Here is a 24,085-nt window from a genome sequence, read left to right on the forward strand (position 1 = left end):
TCTTAATTTTTTGAGATATAAATATCTCCATAAAAAGAATTCAACCCCTTAATCAGTCCTTCCCTCACCCTCTACCTAACTGGATTTTTCGAAAACTTAAATAAATACATGTTTCTTTATTTTTAAAGGACATTACAAATTCCAATTTTGACGTCTGTAACACGTTAAGTTTTTCATATATACTGCAGATATACAAATTTTAAAAGTTTACACACTTGCCCAATTCATTTCATCCCCTTAAATGACTTTTCCGAAAACAGAAGTACACTCTTCTTTATTTATAAAGGAACTTCCAATTACCAATTTTCATGTCTGTAACATCCTCAGTTTTTCAGATATTTGTGTCGTCATAAAAATAATTTAGCTCCTTCTTCACTTCTTTTCAACCCCCTCCCCACCACCTAATTGAAATTTCCGAAAACGATAAACACGTGTTTCATATTTTTAAAGGAGAGTCCAAATACCAATTTTAACGTCTGTAATATGTTCATTTTTTGAGATATACTGTAGATGTACAAATTGTAAAAGTTCACAAACTTTTTCAATTCTTTCCACCCACTTAAGTGGATGTTTCTAGAACAAAAAGATACATATTTCTTCATTTTTAAAGGAGCTTCCAAATACCAATTTTCACGCCTGTAACATCTTCAGTTTTGATATATGTATCCTATTAACATAATTCAACTCCTCCTTCACTTATTCGACCAAATTTTCAATTCCTTTCACACCCTTAAGTGGATTTTCTGAAAACACAAAATAGGCTTTTCTTTGTTTTGAAAGGAACTTCCAAGTACCAATTTTCACGTCTGAACATCTTTCGATTTTGGGATATACTGTGTGTATCCTCATAAAGAAATCCAACTCCTTCACTTATTTCCATTCCCCCCCCCCCCATTAAGTGGACTTTTCGAAAGCAAAAATACGTGTTTCTTATTATTGTCAGAGGATATTTCAGATACCAATTTTCACGTCCGGAACATCTTACGTTTTTGAGAAATAAGTATCCTCATAAAAGGGTTGCAACCCATTTTTCACTTTTTTTACCACCTTAAGTGGATTTTCAGAAAACAAAAAAGTAATTGGCTCTTTAATTTTAATGGATATTCCAAATATTAATTTTCACGTCTTTAAAATAAGATATAGATGTACTCATTTAAATAAACCCCTTTTTGCCCCCTTAGTGACGGAATATTCAAAAGTACCCTCTTAGTGAGCACCTACTCTGTAATATAAATGTATCCCCAAAATTTCATTCTTTTATATCCAGTAGTTTTGGTCCGGCGATGATGAATGTGTCAGTTAGTCAGGACATGTTATTTTATATATACCTAGGTATATATATATATATGCCAGGTGGCTCCCGAACGCCGTACTTTCCACTTACAAATGTCCCGCATGCACAAATGATGAATAGGATGTCTACCAACTGATTTTCACAGGGGCACTACTGTCAGTGGGTAGGTTACGTCAGAATATTAAGAGATAAGAACCAGCCTGTTGCTCGCAGCATGTTACTCAGCGTTACATGTCTAATGCACCCCTTGCAATAGTAAACATCGTTTTCCACCGCAAATTTCTAGGTTGGTGTATGGTACAGCCGTACTATATTTGCTGTCAGCATATCGGCAATGGATAGTGTGTTCAGCAGCGACAAATACACAGACATTATTTTAATCTGGACAACCTGGTCGGAATGCAGCCGAAGCTCCAAACAGACGTATGCCAATGCCCCCTACACACGTATTTCACCGAACAGTATTAGCTTTTGTTTCATACAAGCAACTCTATTATCGAGTGGAATTTCTACACGTTTATAAATTAATAATTAAATTTCCTTTTCTGCATCTTTGGCGCGTTTACAAACAGTAGCGGTAATTAGGGGGTGGGGCGAGGAGGGACAGTGACACCCTCCCCCCACTTTTTGGAGTAAACATTACATTTTTTCCACTTTAGCCAGCTGGAACTAGGAATTATTTTAAAAAAGCTATTTGTACTAGCCTTGTTGTCTTATCTGCTAATTCCTTCCTTTATTTTTTAATTATTAATATAATTATTGTCAGAAATACGCACAAAATGCCGTTCGTCACGGCTAAACGATTTGTATAGCGCTACGGCAGTTAGTAGAGACTTTGCATGTGCTGTGAGGAAGGGTAGTAGGGGTACATTTTTTTTGACAAGGTCGTGGACACTGAGTTATAATTCACCCGCTTGCCGCGCGCTTCCATCAGTCTGGCACTCTCTTTTAGTGCCAATTACTTTCTTAGTGTGTATTCAAATACTAAATGATTTTTAATTGCATAATCATGCCGTACTTCTATTTAATTGTACCGGGCGAGCTGTCCGTGTGGTTAGGGGCGCGCAAATGTGAGCTTGCACCCGGGAGATAGTAGTTTCGAATCCCACTGTTGGCAGAGCTGAAGATGGATTTCCGTGGTCTCCCATTTTCACACCAGGTAAGTGCTGGGGCTGTACCTTAATTAGGGCCACGGCCTCTTCCTTTCCACGCGTAGCCCTTTCCTGTTTCATCGTTGCTATAATTCCTATGTGTGTCGCTGCGACGTAAAGTCAATTGTAAAAAAATATTTAATTGTAATTTCAACGGGAGATAATACCAACCTTACTTTCACCGGGCTAAATTCTTTCATTTGTGTTACGTTATTTATTATGTAAATGTAATTAACTTGCCCCGTGGTTTATTTGTAATAATAATTTTTTGAGATTGTGGTTAAATGCTTTATACTAAATTTTTCACTAGGCCTCAGAAACAAACCACGAGACAGGTTAAATATAGATTTACTTAATAAATAACATAAAAAAATCAAATAATTTAGCCCAGTGAAAGGAACGTTGGTATTATCTCCCGTTGAAATTACAATTACAATTGAATTTGTTTTACAATTGGCTTTACGTCCGCCTCTGTGGTGTAGTGGTTAGTGTGATTAGCTGCCACCCCCGGAGGCCCGGGTTCGATTCCCGGCTCTGCCACTATGTTTTGAAAAGTGGTACGAGGGCTGGAACGGAGTCTACTCAGCCTCGGGAGGTCGACTGTGTAGAGGTGGGTTTGATTGCCACCTCAGCCCTCCTCGAAGTGGTTTTCCGTGGTTTCCCACTTCTCCTCCAGGCAAACGCCGGGATGGTCCCTAACTTAAGGCCACGGCCGCTTCCTTCCCTCTTAGTTGTCTAACCTTTCCAAACTTCCCATCCCCCCACCAAGGCCCTTGTTCAGCATAGCAGGTGAGGCCGCATGGGTGAGGTACTGGTCATCCTCCCCAGTTGTATACCGACCCAATGTCTCACCCTCCAGAACACTGACCTTGAGGCAGTAGAGGTTGGATCCCTCGCTGAGTCCGAGGAAAAATCAACCTTGGAGGGTAAGCAGATTAAGAAGGAGAAGAATTGGTTTTACGTCGCACCGACACAGATACGACTTATGCCGACGATGAGACAGGAAAGGGCTATGCGTGGAGAGGATGAGGCCGTGGCCTTAACTAAGGTACAGCCCTAGCACTTGCCTGGTGTGAAAATGGAAAACCACGGAAAACCATCTTCAGGCTTGTCAACAGTAGGATTCGAAACCACCATCTCCCGCGTGCAAGGTCAGAGCTACGCGCTCCTAACCCCATGGCCTGCTCGCCCGTTGCAATTAAATAGAAGTACGGCATGATTATGCAATTAAAATCATTTGGTATTTGAATACACACTAAGAAAATAACAGACACTAAACAAGACTGCCAGACTGACGGATGCGCGCGGCAGGCGGCTGAATTATAACTCAGTGTCCACGACCTTGTCAAAAATATGTACCCCTACTACCCTTCCTTACAGCACATGCAAACTCTCCACTACTTGCCGCAGTGCTATGCAAATCGGTTAGCCGCGAACGGCATTTTGTGCGTATTTCTGACAATAATGATGGTAATAATTAAAAAGTAAAGGAAATAATTAGCAGATAAGACAACAAGGCTTGTACAAATAGCTTTTTTAAAAATAATTCCTAGTTCCAGCTGGCTAAAGTGGAAAAAATGTAATGTTTGCTCCAAAAAGTTGGGGGAGGGTGCCACTGTCCCTCCTCGCCCCTCCCCCTAATCACCGCTACTGCTTGTAAACACGCCAAAGATGCAGAAAAGGAAATTTAATAACATATTAATTTATACACGTGTAGACATTCCGCTCAATAATAGAGTTGCTTATATGAAACAAAAACTAGTACTGTTCGGTGACATACGTGTGTAGGGGGCATTGGCCTACGTCTGTTTGGAGCTTCGGCTGCATTCCGGCCAGGTTGTCCAGATTAAAATAATGTCTTTGTATTTGTCGCTGCTGAACACACTGCCCATTGCCGATATGCTGACAGGAAATATAGTGCAGCTGTACCATACACCAGCCTAGAAATATGCGGTGGAAAACGATGTTTGCTATTGCAAGGGGTGCATTAGACATGTAGCGCTGAGTAATATGCTGCGAGCGAGAGGCTAGTTCTTATCTCTTCATATTCTGACGTAACCTACCCGCTGGCAGTAGTGCGCCTGTGAAAATCAGTTGGTAGACATCCCATGCTTCATTTGTGCATGCGGGACATGTGTAAGCAGAAAGTACGGCGTTCTTGAGCCACCTGGTATATATATATATATTGTCACTGGGCAAAGGAAACCTCGTAACGCCTTCGGAGTTAATTTTACATAAGACGCCAAAAACTGAACGGTGAACAATGGTCGGAGAATTGTTCCTGGCATTTTCAGTGCTTAATGATAGTCCAATTATTCAACCATTAGGGCTATCTGTTGCCTTCGCAAGCAAAGTGACAAGCCTTTACAAGGCTGTTGGAGAAACGTGGATTTTTCCTGAGTGGAATTACTAGGTTTTCATGGCCTAGCAACAAAAATAATACAGTATATATATAAACGGCTGTAATTATTAATGCAGCAATTTCTATCGTACTATATACACTGCTACTGAAAAGAAATTGAAGTGAATAAGTGGATATCGAAACAAAAAATTAAAAATAGAGTAATGCAGCACAAGTAAACACTTTTACTTACCTAGTCGAGGGAGGTGTAAAATGACACAAAGTAGAACTAATAGTTCGGAAAGGGGATTCTGTGTAGTGGTAGAAAAAAAACACTACATGACAACACGATTTTATTAAAAATGAGCGGGCTCATCTATTTTCTGAACTGGTCATAGAAAGCTACGACAAATTTGAGACGGGCCCACGTACCCCTAGTGGTACGCACACCACACTTTGAATACCACTACACTAGGGGATTATGAGATCAAAGGTAGTTTGTTGCAGATAATCAAAGACAATTTTGCTGAAAATAAAGGCGTACAGAGAATAAATAAATATATAAATAAATAAACAAATAGATAAATAAATGAGAGTCCACATCCTGTTTTCCAGTCTGTCGACCGGGTCAGGAATGGAATGAATGAAGCCCCATCTAGCGGCGAAGACAGGAAGTGTGCCGGCTGCCGAAGCCTGTTGCATTCCTCCAGGGCAATGATTAATGACCGACAGATGAACTGAAATAGTATTGGAGAGTGTTGCTGGAATGAAATATGAAAGGGAAAACCAGAGTACCCGAAGAATAAACTGTTCCGCCTCAGCTTCGTCCGGGTCAAATCTCACGTGGAGTGACCGGGATTTGAACCACGGAACCTAGCGGTGAGAGGCCGACGTGCTGCCACCTGAGCCACGGAGAAAAATAAATAAATAAATAAATAAATAAATAAATAAATAAATAAATAAATAAATAAATAAATAAATAAATAAATATATTTCACTCTGTTATTTTCGCGGGTATCTTGCACATGGTCATTTGTTGATTACGCTGAAAGAGCTTCTTATCGCCATACTTGCGTGCTTATTCCCAAGATGCCTCACCACGTTGATGAGTGTGTTAAAGCATTATCAGTTCAAGGACACATTCTCTCTGCGTGAGATTGCCATTTGGAACTTTCGAAGATGGACATACAACACAAAATAAGTCTGCTGGCCATTCTTGTAAGTACACACAGCATATTAGTACCCCAGTACAGGATTACTTTCGAACATTCAGAAGAAGCACAGATTATTCCAGTAGCGAACATCACGAGTACGATTGATGCAGAGTACCACTCATGAAATTAATCTGATTTTTAAGCATCATATGATCTGGAGTTGATTATTAGGTTTTTACTCGGGACAGATTTTCTGGGTTTTCTTTGACAATAGCCAAGGATAACATATTGATCATTTATTTATTAGTTTTTATGAATGTTGTCCATATTAACCGCTATTTTTAACCCATTAAAATCCAGTGTTCTGTTTTGAAGACGGTGCCTAATCCCTATTTTTTGATATTTGTTTCACGTCGCATTGGCACGGACAAGTCTAATGGGTGACGATGGGAGTAGGGCAAGGTTAGGACTGGGAAAGAAAAGACGGGGGCCTTAATTAATTTACAGGCCTAACATTTGCCTGGTGTGAAAATGGGAAACCATGGAAAACAATCTTCAGGGATGTCGTCAGTCGGGTTTAAACCCACCATCTCCCAAATGCAAACTCACAGCTACGTGACCCAAACCACGCATCCAACTCGCATGGTTACCCTGTTTTAAAAATAATGTCAAGGCTTTGGTTAATTAAATTTATTACTGATTCCTGTACGCTAAGGAGTTCTCGTAATGCGTTCGATAACCAGTAAGAAGGTCACTAATAGGCCGATGTCTTTACAATACTCTGCTACATTTTCCATACTTTCAACAGCATAAATTTAGTTGTAATGTTCAATGTACTTTGTAATTTTCCCCTTTGAAGTTACCATATAAGTAGTTAAGTGAAAATACGATTGTGTTCCCTAAAATGAATAATAGTAACTTCAAAACTATACACTTTGTTATTGACAGAAATTGATACACATTTCTGTAGGAAGTGAAACATTATTGTCCGTTTGTTAAACTGTAGTGCCCAATTTAAGTTTGGCCCATATCACCCAAACTGAGTACGCCTTTTGAAAGAGAAAAACATATTTTTGTTGTGATATGTTTCCACTAAACTTAAGTGTATTGAAGTAGTTATTTACATTACAAGGGCCGAATGTGAGGTTTCACATATGGTGAAGCACGAAGCTCGAAACTTTTTCATCCATATAACGTCGTTTAGTGCTATTTGTTTTACGTCGCTCCGACATAGATAGGCCTTATGGCGACGATGGGATAGGAAAGGCCTAGGAATGGGAAGGAAGCGGCCGTGGTCTTAATTAAGGTACAGCCGTAGCATTTCCGTGGTGTGAAAATGGGAAACCACGGAAAACCATCTTCAGGGCTGCCGACAGTGGGGTTCGAACCCACTATCTCCCGGATGCAAGCTCACAGCTGCGCGCTCCTAACCGCACGCCCAACTCGCCCGGTTCCATATAACGAAGAGTATGTCGAATTTCTTTATTTTTATTTAAATAATTTATGAAGATGAACATATTATGCGCAGTTCAGGGACCAATATACATACAGCCGACACAATCCCTGAAAGAATCGATATTCTTCAAGAATTTGTCGATATATATATTGACTCGCCATCATGAAGCAGTGTAACCATCTGGTAAGTAACTGTTTTACATGGAATAAGAACGATTGCTGATGGTATGTTATGTTGGCAGAAGCTGAATGCTGTAAATAAACACAGTATCATAAAGTTCCACCTTATACATTATTTTGGAAAACGTAGACCTATGAAATTCGACATCGTATGAAATGACGTAATTTGGACTTTAATGGGTGTTAATGCTGTTGCCAGAGACTTTTTGGTAATTAGTTCTGTGAACGTGATTATCTGTGTAATTGTTGTGCTTGCAGCTGTGGATGTGTACGTATATAATCGTCTCACTCAAGGTTAGATGTAATTACACCAAAACATAAGTTACGGTGCTATAAAATATGGGAAAGTATCACAGTTGCAGACGAAGGGTGGAAAGTCTGACTGAACGTAGTGCATTGGGTGTATCATAATGCAGCCTTTCATGCTGCTTTCAAAAACAATGGTGGTTTGAACTGTTAAGAAAAATCTATGTAAAATACTTTCGTCAACTTCAGGTATGTCAGACTGTGTGGCTCATATGTTCGAGTGTTGGCTTTCTCGTGTTTTCTCAGAATTCATCCTCTTCTTCTTTTTCTTCTTCTTCTTTACTCTATGTGTTTACCCTCCAGGGTCGGTTTTCCCTCGAACTCAGCGAGGGATCCCACCTCTACCGCCACAAGGGCAGTGTCCTGGAGCTTCAGACTCTGGGTCGGGCGATACAACTGGGGAGGATTACCAGTACCTCGCCCAAGCGGCCTTAGCTGCTATGCTGAACAGTGGCCTTGCGGGGGGATGGGAAGATTGGAGGGGATATACAAGGTAGAGGGAAGGAAGCGGCCGTGGCCTTAAGTTACCTACCATCCCGGCATTTGCCTAGAGGCGAAGTGGGAAACTACGGTAAACCACTTCGAGTATGGCTGAGGTGGGAATCGAACCCACCTCTAATCAGTTGACCTCCCGAGGCTGAGTAGACCCCGTTCCAGCCCTCCTACCACGTGTTTGGCACCGCCACTAAAATTGCCCACAGTCTGAGTAAAACCAAGGACGAATTGTCCCCACTTTTACATCCTGGGGTATACGAAATTCCCTGTACTTGCGGTAAGGTATACATCGGCCAAACATGCCGGTACATTGGTACCCGTATCAAGGAACATGAACGTAATATTCGTCTCAACCAACAAGACAAATCGGCAATAGCTGTGCACGCTCTATCGTCGGTTCATGATGTAATGTTCCAAGATGCTCGAGCTCTTACCCACACTAGACACTACAGGCCCAAGATTATACGGAAAGCTGTTGAAATACGTAGAAATCCTAACAATTTTAACTGGGACACTGGCTATCAATTAAGTAATACCTGGTTGCCAGATATTAAGAATTTAAGTATGTAGTTCCCTTCCCTGTCCCTTCACTATTGTTATTTCGTCTCGGTGTTTTATAAATTCGTACGTTCTTCATTGCCAGATGTTTCATTCCAGGCTTGTTTCTATGTCATACACCTGTCAATGTCATATGTTATGTGAACCTCTTAGGCTGATTCTGATGGTTCGGTCAGCTTCCGCTTCGAACGCTAGCGCTGTGCCACGTCCTGGAAACCATCAGTTCGCGAATGAACGTACCATTTCCACTTCTATTATAGCGTCTAAATTTAAAGAGTCATTGTTTAAGAAGCCTTTCTCATGGACAGTCGAGATTTCTTCTGATGACGCAGAGCACAGTTCTCTGCGAAACGTAAAGAATTTCACCTTTTTTTTCTTGACACGGCATAAGCCCAAAAGCCATACAGTATCATGTCTATAAGTACGGGTCGTGAAAGCATCAATGGCAAGTTGTATAATCGTTAGAAATGTGACATAATTCCACAGGCTTTATACGTTTATACTAGCGATATTTGAAAACCGCATCAGAAGCAGAATACAGTATAAGCATAAATAACAACGTCAATGTGTAATGTTATTTCCAGACACCAGGCTAAATTTTTATTTCATTATTATGTAAATAATTAATTTCTAACAACCAATAAGGCATTTAATTTAAATGGATGTTATATGATACTATGTTGTAAAAAAATAGTAAATATTGCACGTTCGAATTTGCCCCACTTATATACGAACGACTTACTCAAGTGAGTGCACCCAGCACACTCACCGGCCGTTTTCTTCCTGCACCTAGGCCTTTCCTACCCCTTCGTCGCGATAAGACCTATCTGTATCGGTGTGATGTAAAGCAAAACCGTAAAAGAAACTCCACCTGGCGATAACTAACACAGCTCATCTTCTTGAATAATAGATGAGTCATGCACAGGTAGTCCGTAATTACCTCAAATACTTGCCATATATTTTCCAGTACTGTCCTGGAGAAGCTAATGTCTGCTCTCAAGAGGCAAGATACTTTCTTAAATATGGTATAACTATACACCATTAAGAGAACGCTACTTAAAATACGCAACTACACGTGAAATATGCATAATAATAATAATAATAATAATAATAATAATAATAATAATAATAATAATAATAATAATCGGAAGTCTGATTCTTGTTGTTTTTATTTTTTATACTCTTATTATCAATATTGTAAAACGAATCTTTGCACTGGGAGGTTGGATATAATTTATTGTGGATCGTTTACTTTACAGTATTAGATTTATAAGTCCATTCTCAGTTTTACGTACTTAATAATCTACTTAACAGATTCAGAGTTGTTAAGGGAAATCATAAGTGACTCTGTGTACGAAAACTGCGTTATAAGCCAAAAAAAAAAATGTTCGCACGAAAATTGCGTTATAAGCCAAAAGAATGCATTTCATGTCACTTCCCTACCAAAGTTTGATTTTTTAATCTGTTACGATACGATATGTAAAATCTACCCAAGCACCCTTTACCGTACTCGTTAGCTGGAGTCGCTCAAGAGCGGCCAGTAACCAGCATTCAGGAGATAGTGGGTTCGAATCCCACTGTCGGCTGGTTTTCCGTGGTTTCCCATTTTCACACCAGGCAAATGTTGGGGCTGTACCTTAATCAAGACCACGGCCACTTCCTTCCCACTCCTAGCCCTTTCCTATCCCATCGTGGCCACAAGACCTTTCTGTGTGGTGCGACTTAAAGCAACTTGTAAAAATAAGAAAGAAAAAAGCATGTCCTTCGCAACATAACGTTTTGCATTGTTGCCCTTTCCCTCTGGTTTAGGTGACTGCTGTCCGAGGGGTCCTGGTTTGGGCAATCTGTACCTAGAGTAAAGGCTGCTGAATTTCTTGGACTAATTATTGACGAATGACTAACGTGGAAGAAATCATGTTGAATCTATCTGTGACAAACTGATCCCAGCTATTGGCATTCTAAATAGACTGAAATACAAAGTTTCTCATGATTTATTGACAAATGTTTTCCAAGCGCTAATTGAGGGCGATATTAGTTATATGATCCATATATGGGCATGTTGTACACTTGAGTTGTTATACTGCATAAAAGAGCATTGAAAATACTTTTTAAATTGCCTCTCTTAACTGCTACTGAACAGTTGTACAGATTGTGCAATGTTCTCTCACTTGATAGCCTACGACAGGAATATTCATTGGCTATGATTTATAAAATTATTCGTAATTTGGCACACTCAAGTACATCAAGTAAAACAAATTCAGTAATTCACAATTATAATACAAGAAATGCTAATAATATCCACAGCCAGTTCGTGCGTAACCTCGGCCGAGGTAACACGGCAAGCGGCGTGTCGGTACTGTGCGGTTATCGCGTAGTGCAAGTGTGTGTTCCAAATACATATTTTGTGTAGTTCTTGGAAAATTGTACGTACAATCATGGCAAGTATCAGGAAGAACACTATAAAATGTGTTTTCGAAGACAGGATTAATAGGCCTTCACCTTTAGAAATCCATCGTTGGATTAGTCACGAACTAAAACTTAACAGAGACCAAGTGATTGCCATACAGTTAAATAACGGAGAAAATGCTGTGTACATAAAACTAGTATCTGTGACTCTTTATGAAAACCTTCTAGCACGTCGCGAAGGAGTGAAAACTTTTCTATTAGCTAATGGCGGTACCACTAAAGTAACGAATTCGGCAGCGGACACTTTAACTAAACGCGTACGTGTGTTCAACCTCCCTCCAGAAATAAGCAACGATCGCCTTGCACGAGTGCTCTCTACGTATGGAGTAGTCAAAGACATCCAGGAAGAACGGTGGAATGAAGCCTACGAATTTTCTGATGTAAGTAATGGCATACGAATTGTAAAAATAGAACTTAAGTACCCTATCCCGTCTCAGCTTATGCTGAATGATTGTAGAATTCTACTGTCGTACGAAGGACAATCATAATCATGTTTCTATTGTAAAGAAACGACACACCTTCATATAGATTGTCCCAATAGGAAAGCGTGTCCCGCGCTGAGTAGAAAACAAACATACAGCTCCGCAGTGGCCGAATCTGATGGGAGCAGTACACTAAGCAACACAACAGATGCAGAAGTCGGCGTTCTCTCTCCTGAATACCCAACCGTATTAGAGAGTATTACTCACACTCCGCATAAACAACAACACAACTTTCAAGAAACCTCCCTTCTAGCTGACAGCATAGCAGACACACCTTTACCTCGTAGTACGGAAGAAGCAATCAGGACACTTTGTAGTGACAGCCTGGAGAAGGGGGAAAATATTCAGACACTACGGGAGACTGTAGATCAGGCGGCAGCTGACGAGAGCCCAGTTGGAATGAAACAAATAGTAAATACACCACTAGAAAGACAGCTGTGGTCTGAGGATATGGAACTTCAGGAAGACACTCATACACCAACAGGAGACACTCAGTTAACAAAAAAGAACACACACCCAGATTTTACAAACCATCCAGTTACAGACAACAAACAAACAACGCCTGCTTCCTTGCGCAGTGAAGACATGGAGTTTACACCGGATTTAGACAATTCTTCCCTTGCTGACCATGTAATTGATCCTAACGCAACTACAGGACCGAGTGTTAGTGAAAGTGCAGTGACGTTGCTAGCAGGTGACAAGACTACCCCGAATACGACAGGCAGTACCAAGGACTCTCACAACCTACAGATGAAAGTTGTCAAACAATACGTTGCACGTGACGAATCAAAACCGTACTGCACCCAAAGGCGTAGTACCTCACGCAGTCGGCTTAAATAATAGAAACTATAAACCAGTGTATGTGTGACAGTGTATTGACCACAACAGCTTAATCACATCCTTCTACCGGAATTAATTCTACTACAATTACCTTGATTCTTCCCTTGTTTCTGCAGATGACTCTTCTACGCTGTGTCACCACCTTGAATGTAGACGGCGTCAAAAGTCTAACCACGCAAGCTCTCCTTCAGGATTTTCTCAGGGTTCATGACATAGATATCCTATTTCTTCAAGAAGTTAATGATCCAAACTTAGACTGGCTGTCGGGATACGAATATAAAGTAAACGTAGGTCCATCACTTTGAGGCACGGCTATAATATATAGAGCAGGACTGACTGTTTCTGAAGCGGAGTTTCATCCCAATGGTAGAATTGTTTCTGTGCAATGTGAGGACATCATTTTTATTAATGTTTTTTGCTCCGTCCGGTTCGCAAGGGCGTCTAGACAGAGAACGCTTATTTGAAGATGACATCAGATATTTTGTGCAGGGCCCTATTAACAACATAATTTTGGCCGGTGATTTTAACTGTGTATTAAATCCGCGTGATCAAACTGGACATTTCAATAACTGTCGCAGCCTACAAAATCTTGTTGAGGGATTACAGTTACATGACGTTTGGGAACTGAAACATGGAACTAACGTCCAACTTACATTCTACAGGGCCGGGTCAGCTTCTAGAATAGATCGGGCTTATATATCACGAGAGATGAAAACTAGGCTACACAGTTCTGAGGTTATACCGGTGTCATTCAGTGACCATCATGCTCTCCTCTTTCGTTACTCAACCACAGTACGACCACCTCTACATGGGCATGGATACTGGAAACTTAATGCGTCCCTCTTGTACGACCAAGATGTCCAAAATGATTTTCGAACACTATGGATGAAATTGCGTAGTAAAAGATATAAATACCATTACCATGTTACCTGGTGGACGGATACGGTTAAACCGGAAATTAAACGATTTTTTCAAAAGATTTCCAAACAACGGGCAAAGGAAAAGAGGAATACCTTGAATTTTTGTTATGAAGTTTTATACCAGCTTCAACGACAGCAAGCCAGTGGAGAAAATGTACTTAATGAAATGAAATAACTCAAACACACTATCATTAATATTCAAGAGAATCATCTGAAAGGGGCGTTCATCCGTGCAAAAGTACCCTCGGTATTTGAAAAAGAGCGTGCTTCACTATTTCACTTTTTGACTGAAAGACGTAAAGGGAAGAGGAAAGCATTTACTAAACTCCGGGATGAGCATGGTCACATACAGTCGGATATGCAAGACATTCTCAAAATTGGTGCAGACTACTTCACAACACTATTCCATGATGACCCACCCATTAATCAGCACTTTTAAAGCATCCTACAGCACGGTCTACCAACACTGAATAAAGCGGATGAGTCAAGTTTGATTGCAGATATTACCTCCAAGGAAATTCTGCACTTTCCCAAGCACAGCGTCATCGCTCTCCAGGCCCAGATGGAATAATTTATGAATTCTACAAAATAATGTGGGATATAATAGTGGGGTGACCTGTTGCAAGTATACCAAGAAATACTAGAGCGGCCACACATCTTAATGGAAGATTTCACGTCGGGAATTATTATTTTAATTCCCAAAACCACAAGACCTCTAGGAATGGAAGACTTAAGGCCGATCACTTTGCTAAATACAGATTACAAGATCTTCACTAAAATAATAGCATCTCGAATAAAACTGCAGTTGAAACAGATCATCGGACCATGGCAATCGTGTGGGACATCAGGTCAAAATATTATCTCCAATCTGTTAGTGCTAAGAAACATCATTCTGTTACACGACAAAGCTTCATCGAACCTTCCTCCCACGACACTCGTAAGTTTGGATTTCCACAAGGCCTTCGACAGAATAAAACATCCATATCTATGGTCCACAATGCAAACTTTCGCCTTTCCACCTAAACTGACTGAGTGCATTAAAGGACTGTATAGAACAGCTACCTCACGAATCATTATAAATGGACATCTAACTGGGAAAATACCTATACGGAAATCACTTCGTCAAGGATGTCCCCTTTCTATGCTCCTGTTCATCGTAGCGCTAGAACCATTTCTTCACCGAATAAATCAGTGTATATCTGGCCTGTCACTCGGTGCACAAAAAGTGACAGTACGGGCGTATGCTGATGACGTGTGTGTTATCCTAACAGAACCATCCGACGAAGAGCGAACTCTACATATCATCCACGAATTTGAGGAAGATTCAGGATCGAACGTAAATAAGAAAAAGTCCGGAATGCTGCTTCTTGGCCGTCATCAATCACCTGCGCCTAATAGATCACTGCCCATTGCAACTAAGTTGAAGATCTTTGGAATTGTTTTCCAACAAAATTTTAAAGATATGTTAACCGAGAATTGGACGTCGATAATTAATAAAGTTAGAAACACTTTAATGCAACAGCATACCAGGTCTCTGAATTTCATCCAAAAAGTATGGCATATTAATGTGTTTGCTTTATCTAAAATTTGGTACTTTGCGCAAGTCCTACCTGCAACAAAACAAATAACACAGAGTATAGAACTTTGTCTAGGAGAGGTTCCCTGTTTCGGGTAAGACGTGATAAGCTGTACTTGCCGATTACACATGGAGGACTCCACCTAATCTGTGTAGACCTGAAATGTAAGGCTCTGCTGGGAAGAACAATACTTAAATCACTGTCAGGGTTGCACACTCGAACAGAACTGACATTTCTTCAACCTCCGGAGCCTGATGTCAGAGGTGGTCGACATAGGCATGTACATCCTGCTTTCCGAACCATTGTTGGTATCTTTGACAGTCTCCCGCAGGACCGGAAAGAAAGAAAAGAATTTCACTCGACAAAGAATTTCTACACTTACCTGCTGAAAGGATTACAGCGACCAGTACCGGTAGAACAAAAATTCCCTCGAAGAAAATGGAAAATGGTGTGGTCAAATGCTAACAATCAACGAGTACCCACTCAGTGGAGGTCATCAGTCTACTCGGTAATTAATGACATCGTTCCAACAGCAACAAAACGATTTCGTCACAACTTGTCTGAAGATAATATGTGTGGACACTGCGGCGAGCTCGATACCACAGTGCACCGAGTTACATCTTATCGAGAAGCGCGACTTGTCTGGACATGGACTGTCAATACAGTGAGGAAAATACACGGAGGTCTGTTTTCTTTATCGACTGAGCAGTTAATGATTAGCGAATTTCAACTGGAGGAAAAATCAGCAGTGAATGCTGTAACATGGTTGCTAGCGGCGGCAGTGCATTGGAATTTTACGGCATACGGTAAGAGTGGATGGACTTTGGTGGACTTTATCAGATCAATCAAGACTGCTCGTTGGGAACTGGTAAAAAACCGCAACATAGAGAAATTTGCGAAACATCTATTTCATTTTTGAATGTATTTATTTTATGTTACCCGGTGATGTACTGAGAACTGATAACAGTGAGATGACTTTGTATTTTTTTTTCAAAAGAGTTTTAGTCTAATTTTGGATTCTTTCCTTACATTATAACGTGCAGTTTAGTGTTTCTATTAGTCTCAACACTCGTATACCATTCTACAGGTGTGCTTTTGGGTTTCAGCTCAGTACCTTCTTTAAATTGTCATTAAAAAAATTAATTTGCAATGTGATTTGTACTTTGTAACTTTGTACATTTGAAAAGGTGAATAAAAACAAAATTATATCTTAAAAAATATATCCACTGCACTGTTATCCATTCAGATAAATATGGAAGTAATTCCATATGGCATTATTCTCTTAGTCTCTACAATAAACTGTCGGAAGATATAAAGAAAGTCTCTTCAATACAAATGTTGAAAAAGAAGTTAAAGAATTATCTTAAGTAGAGAAAAATGTAGATTTTATAAATTTCGAAACTGACTGTTACATTTTCTTTCTTGTATTTTTAATAGTTTGTTTGTCTGCTTGTTTACTCTTGCAGTGTATCATTATTAAACAATTCAATTATATAAAACAAAACATATACATATGATTACATTTATAGGATATATTAATATTCGATGACACTAACGTAACTTATGTGTGACGTGTGGTACTTAGATCTATTCATGTACCAAAATTATTATTAACTAAATTTGATGTAACAAACATATCTTACTGGAGTGTGTTAATCTACTTTATAAATACTCTGTAGCCATGATAATATTAGAACGTACTGCACCACAATGAGATTCAGCTCAGGTGCCTCAGCTAATAAATAAATAAATAAATAAATAAATAAATAAATAAATAAATAAATAAATAAATAAATAAATAAATTGAAAAATAAATACCTGTGATATGCGCAAATACAGAACATTCTACCATTAAAGAGGGACGATGCTCGACATTAGACTCATTTATTCCCACATTATGAGCTCGTTGATGACCTCTAACCTATGTTTTTCTGTTGTAGGACTGTGATGTATAACGTGTGGGCAATTCAGGACCTATCCAATACGAAACTCAGAATGGTCTACTAGCCAATTATTTGTTTTAATACAACCCGCTGTATATAGTCAGCCTAAAAATATCGACTCCTGTTCCTATACATAATTATTACAACGAAATATTTGGGGTTTAAGTTCAACAATAAAGAGAAATCGCTGGTACTAATGGCAGTTTAATGATAGAAACTGTAATCTATATATATAAAATAACTTGTCCTGACTGACTGACTGACTGACTGACTGACTGACTGACTGACTGACTGACTGACTGACTGACTGACTGACTGACTGACTGACTGACTGATTCATCATCGCCGAGCCAAAACTACTGGACATAAAGAAATGAAATTTTGGGGATATATTCATATTAATATGTAGGTGCTCGTTAAGAGAGGATTTTTGGATATACCGTCGCTAAGGGGGTGAAAAGGGGGTGATATTTTAAAATGAGTGTATCTATATCTCAAAACTTTAAAAGTTTACAGATGTAAAAATTGGTATTTAGAATCTTCTTTAAAAATAAGGAAACACGTATTCTTTCGTTTTCAGAAAATCCCAATAGGAGGAGTGAAAAAGGGTGAAAAAAGGGTTGAATGCCTTTAATCAGGACACCGGTACTTATACCTCAGAAACTGAAGATATTACAGATCTGAAAATTGGTACTTTTGATCTCTTTTAAAGATAAAGAAACACGTATTTTTTTGTTTTTGGAAAATCCAATCAATGGGAGGGTGAAAAGGAGGGTGAATTTTTAAAATGAGTGCATCTATATCTCAAAACTTTTAAAGTTTACAGACGTAAAAATTGGTATTTAGAATCTTCATTAAATATAAAGAAACACATATTTTTTGTTTTCAGAAATCCCAATAGGAGGGGTGAAAAGGGGGTTGAATGCCTTTAATGAGGATACTTATATCTCAAAAACTGAAGATATTACAGACCTGAAAATTGGTGTTTGGGGTCTCCTTTAAAAATGAAGAAACACGTATTTTTTGTTTTTGGAAAATCCAATTAAGGGGGGGGGGGGGAGGGGGTGAAAAGGGGGTGAATTTTTAAAATGAGTGTATCTATCTCTCAAAACTTTCGAAGTTTATAGATGTAAAAACTGGTACTTAGAATCTCCTTTAAAAATAAACACGTATTTTTTGTTTTCGGAAAATCCCAATAGGAAGGGTGGAAAAGGGTGAAAAAGGGGTTGAATGCCTTTAATGAGGCTACTTATATTTCAGAACCTGAAGATATTACAGACCTGAAAATAGGCATTTGGGATCTACATTAAAAGTAAAGAAACACGTATTTTTCATTTTTGGAAATTCCAAATAATGGGGGGTGAAAAGGGGGGGGGGGTGAATTTTAAAATGAGTGTGTATACATCTTAAAACTTGAAAAGTTTACAGATGTAAAAATTGGTATTTAGAATATCCTTTAAAAATAAAGGAACACGTATTTTTTTTTCTGTAAATCCCAACAGGAGGGGTGTAAAAGGATGAATAATTGGTTGAATGCCTTTAATGAGGATACATATATCTCAGAAACTGAAGATATTACAGAACTTAAAATTTGTATATGGGATCTCCTTTAAAAATAAAGAAACGCGTATTTTTTGTTTTGTTTTTGTTTTTGGAGAATCCAATTAATGGCGGTTAAACGGGAGTGACAATTTTGGGTGACGTTTTTGAAAGAATATATTTACAGAATATCTGAAAAACGTAAAATGTTACAGACGTAAAAAGTGGGTATTTGGAATCTCCTGTAAATGTAAAGAAACATAGGTGACTTGATTTTGGAAACTCCACTTAAGGGGAACTACTCGTAAAAAGGCATGAAATTTTAAAATGAGAATTTTTACAGTGCATCTAAAAAAACTTAACATGTTACAGAAGTGAAGAATGTTATTTTTTATCTCTATTAAAAATAAAGAAACGTGCATGTTTAGTTTTCGGAAATACCACGGGGGGGGGGGGGGGGTAAATGCGACTGAAAATTGTGTTGAATTCTTTTAATTAGGCTACTGATATCTCGAAAATGAAGATGTTACAGACATGAAATTTGATATTTGTCATCTGCTTTAAAAGTAAAGAAACACGTATTCTCGTAAAATCCAATGCGGGGGGGGGGGGGTGATAGGATTGCAAAATTAATTGACTTAATTGTATGAGAATACACACATCTAATAAAAACTAAAGTTATTACAGACGGGAAAATTGGTATTTGGATCTCCTTTAAAACAAAGAAAAACGCGTTTTGAGGGGGGGGAAACCATCTTGGGGGGCGGGATTGAAAAGGAGTTGAATTCCTTTCATGACACATAAATCAAAAACTGAAGAAGTTAGAGTCGTAATAATTGGTATTTAGAAGATCCCTTACTATTAAAGAAACAAGTGTTTTCTGCCGGAAAATTCACTTAGAGTGGGGGCGGGAGTGTGAAAGGAAGTGAAAAAGTGAATTATTTTTATGGGGATATTTATATCTCAAAACTGAAGGTAATAGACGTGAACATTGGTGTTTGGAATCTCCTTTAAACATAAAGAAACACGCCTTCTTTTAACTTTTTGGTGGGGGGGGGGTTAAATAAACTTAACGGCGGTGGGGTGTAATAGGAGGTGAGACCAATTGATTTTACTGTTCATAATTACTTATAAGGAGCCTCCGTTGCTCAGGAGGCAGCGCACCGGCCTCTCACAGCTGGGCTCCGTGGTTCAAATCCCGGTCACTCCATGTGACATTCGTGCTGGACAAAACGGAGACGGGACAGGTTTTTCTCCCGATACTCCGGTTTTCCCTGTCATCATTCATTCCAGCAATACCGTCCAGTATTTCATTCCATTTGTCTTTCATCGATCATTGCCCCAGAGGAGTGCTTCGGCAGCCGGCACAATTCCTATTGTCGCCGCTAGATGGGGCATTATTCATTCCATTCCTGACCCTGTCGAATGACTGGAAACAGGCTGTAGATTTTCGATGTACTTATTCTGATCATAAACCAATCATTTTTAATCTTTCCTGGGTTCGTTTTCAACAGCCATCTTTTCCTTCGGAGAATGTTCTTAGATTAGAGTAGACTCTCCTGGCATATAAATAAAAATTTAAACACATTTGAAATAAAAGATAGGAATGAGATTGACCGTCAAATTGTTCACCTCTATAATAAGGTCAATAATGCACGGAAGTATGTCATTCGTATCGCCAGAAATCCCGCACACATGCCTACGCGGTACAGTGGTGCTGGTCACATTGTCAACAATGACAATGGCAGCAGATGCAATTTACCGCCAGGTAGCGGTCTTGCATCTTGCTGTGGGGTCCAGAACATTTAATAATAATAATAATAATAATAATAATAATAATAATAATAGTAATGTTCTGGACCGTCGTCAAATATGCGGACCGCGCTGGAAACGGGTCCTGGACGGGTAATGACTAAGTAAGAATGCAGTCCGGCCGCGGATTCAGGACTGCCAAGGCACCCAGGACGACACCACGCCGGATCTCCTGATGGATTTGATCCATATTAAAAATGCTTATAGGAAAAGATGGCAAAGATTTAGGGACCCAACTGATCGGGTGGAATACCTGGACCTAGCCCGGGAAGTACGAAATCGATTGCTGGAAAGAAAGATTGAAAAATGGGAGGAAACTAGCCGTAATCTATTAGAAAACGAGTCAGATCGCGCATTTTGGCGGATTCTCGCAGTAAACTTGTCAGATCGCGAATTTCGGTGGATTATATATCAAAAACAATAAGCATTCAACTATAAATTTCAGTATAATACCGTAGCGAAGCACGGGTAACTTGCTAGTCTGTATATACACTGACTGGCAGAGCAAATGCAACACCAAGAAGGAGTGGTTCGAAAGGGATGAAAGTTGGGGAAAAAACAGAGACGGCACGGACGAATAATTGATGTTTATTTCAAACCGATATGCAGGTTACACAATGCGCACGGCATCGACTCAGTAGGATGTAGGACCACCGCGAGCGGCGATGCACGCAGAAACACGTCGAGGTACAGAGTCAATAAGAGTGCGGATGGTGTCCTGAGGGATGGTTCTCCATTCTCTGTCAACCATTTGCCACAGTTGGTCGTCCGTACGAGGCTGGGGCAGAGTTTGCAAACGACGTCCAATGAGATCCCACACGTGTTCGATTGGTGAGAGATCCGGAGAGTACGCTGGCCACGGAAGCATCTGTACACCTCGTAGAGCCTGTTGGGAGATGTGAGCAGTGTGTGGGCGGGCATTATCCTGCTGAAACAGAGCATTGGGCAGCCCCTGAAGGTACGGGAGTGCCACCGGCCGCAGCACATGCTGCACGTAACGGTGGGCATTTAACGTGCCTTGAATACGCACTAGAGGTGACGTGGAATCATACGCAATAGCGCCCCAAACCATGATGCCGCGTTGTCTAGCGGTAGGGCGCTCCACAGTTACTGCCGGATTTGACCTTTCTCCACGCCGACGCCACACTCGTCTGCGGTGACTATCACTGACAGAACAGAAGCGTGACTCATCGGAGAACACGACGTTCCGCCATTCCCTCATTTCTCATCCAAGTCGCTCTAGCCCGGCACCATGCCAGGCGTGCACGTCTATGCTGTGGGAGTCAATGGTAGTCTTCTGAGCGGACGCCGGGAGTGCAGGCCTCCTTCAACCAATCGACGGGAAATTGTTCTGGTCGATATTGGAACAGCCAGGGTGTCTTGCACATGCTGAAGAATGGCGGTTGACGTGGCGTGCGGGGCTGCCACCGCTTGGCGGCGGATGCGCCGATCCTCGCGTGCTGACGTCACTCTGGCTGCGCCTGGACCCCTCGCACGTGCCACATGTCCCTGCGCCAACCATCTTCGCCACAGGCGCTGCACCGTGGACACATCCCTATGGGTATCGGCTGCGATTTGACGAAGCGACCAACCTGCCCTTCTCAGCCCGATCACCATACCCCTCGTAAAGTCGTCTGTCTGCTGGAAATGCCTCCGTTGACGGCGGCCTGGCATTCTTAGCTATACACGTGTCCTGTGGCACACGACAACACGTTCTACAATGACTGTCGGCTGAGAAATCACGGTACGAAGTGGGCCATTCGCCAACGCCGTGTCCCATTTATCGTTCGCTGCGTGCGCAGCACAGCGGCGCATTTCACATCATGAGCATACCTCAGTGACGTCAGTCTACCCTGCAATTGGCATAAAGTTCTGACCACTCCTTCTTAGTGTTGCATTTGCTCTGTCAGTCAGTGTATAAAAGAACATGTCCTGACTGACTGACTGACAGACCCATTCATCATCGCCAAGCCAAAACTACAGGACATAATGAAATGCAACTTTGAGGATACATTTATATTACAATGTAGGAGCTAGCTAAGAAAGGATTTTCGGAAACTCCGTCGCTAAGGGGGTGAAAAGGGGGGTGAAATTTCAAAATGTGTGTATCTATATCTCAAAACTTTAAAAGTTTACAGATGTAGAAATTGGAATATAGAATCTCCTTTAAAAGTAAAGAAACAAGTATTTTCTTGTTTTTGGAAAATCCCACTAGGAGGGGTGAAAAAAAGCGTGAAGAAGGTGTTGAATGCCTTTAATGAGGATAGTTATATCTCAGAAACTGAAGATATTACAGACCTGAAAATTTGCATTTGGAATCTCATTTAAAAAATATAGAAACAGGTATTTTTTGTTTTCGGAATATCCAATTAATGGGGGTTAAACAGGAGTGACAAATGGGGTGAGTGTTTAGAAAGACAGTATCTACAGTACATCTCAGAAAAGTAAAATGCTACAGGCGTAAAAATTGGTATTTGGAATCTCGTGTAAAAGTAAAGAAACATAGGTGATTTGTGTTCGGAAGCTCCACTCAAGGAAAACTAAAAAAGGGAGCGAAATTTTGAATTGAGCATGTCTACAGTATATCTCAAAACTTAACATGTTACAGAAGTGAAAAATGGTATTTTTTAATCTCTATTAAAAATAAAGAAACATTTGTTTTGTGCTTTTGGAAAAACCTCTTGGGTGGGTGGGTCAAACTTACTGAAAATGGGGTTGAATTCTTTTTATTAGGATACTGATATCTCAAAGACTGGAGTTGTTACAGACGTGAAAACTGGTATTTGGATCTCCTTTGAAAACAATGAAAAACGCATTTTTTGGGGAATCGTCTTGGTGGGAGGGAGTGAAAAGGAGTTGAATTCCTTTTATGTGGACACATATCTCAAAACTGAAGATGTTAGAGTCGTGATAATTGTTATTTAGAAGATCATTTACTAACAAGGAAACAAGTATTTTTTCACGGAAAGGAAGTGAAGAAAAGTGAATTCCTTTTATGGGGATACTTAAATCTCAAAACTGAAGGTAACAGACGAGAACATTGGTATTTGGAATCTCCTTTAGCATAAAGAAACACGCCTTCTCTTTCCGGGGGGGTTCAAGAGTTCAAGAGTTCGTTTTGAAGAGCCATCTTTTTCTTTGGAGAAGTTAAAGTTAGATTACAGTAGATTCTCCTGGCATATAAATAAAAATTTAAACACATTTGAAGTAAAGGATATTAATGATATTGACCGTGCAATTTTTAACCTCTAGAATGAAGTCAATAATGCACGGAAGTATATCATTCGTATCGCCAGAAATCCCGCGCACTTGCCTATGCACGAAAATGGTGCTGGTCACATTGTCAGCAATGACAATGGCAGCAGATGTAATTTACCGCCAAGTATCGGTCTTGCATCTTGCTGCGGGCTCCAGAACAACAACAACAACAACAACAACAACAATAATAATGTTCTGGAACTTCCTCAAAATGTGCGGACTGTGCTGGAAAAATGTCTTGGCCGGGTAATGACTACGAGTGCGGTCCGGCCGCGGGTTCAGTACCGCCAAGGCACCCAAGACGACACCACGCC

The 24,085-nt window shown here is 40.1% G+C and overlaps 1 protein-coding gene across 2 annotated transcripts in view; it reads left to right on the forward strand.

Moving 5' to 3' along the window:
* Positions 1-5,903: 5,903 nt before the first annotated feature.
* Positions 5,904-24,085, forward strand: part of LOC136863347 (mucin-2) — a 90,899-nt gene continuing 72,717 nt past the window's right edge. Inside the window, exon 1 of one of the 2 annotated variants that reach the window (XM_067139734.2) lies at positions 5,904-6,004. In XM_067139734.2, coding sequence (XP_066995835.2) covers positions 5,966-6,004 — 39 coding nt within the window. In that variant the 5' untranslated portion in view covers positions 5,904-5,965. The remainder of the gene's footprint in view (positions 6,005-24,085) is intronic. The other variant, XR_011017797.1, reaches the window with a different exon arrangement.

The sequence above is a fragment of the Anabrus simplex genome, chromosome 2 (assembly GCF_040414725.1).
Source record: "Anabrus simplex isolate iqAnaSimp1 chromosome 2, ASM4041472v1, whole genome shotgun sequence".
NCBI classification, from domain to species: domain Eukaryota; kingdom Metazoa; phylum Arthropoda; class Insecta; order Orthoptera; family Tettigoniidae; genus Anabrus; species Anabrus simplex.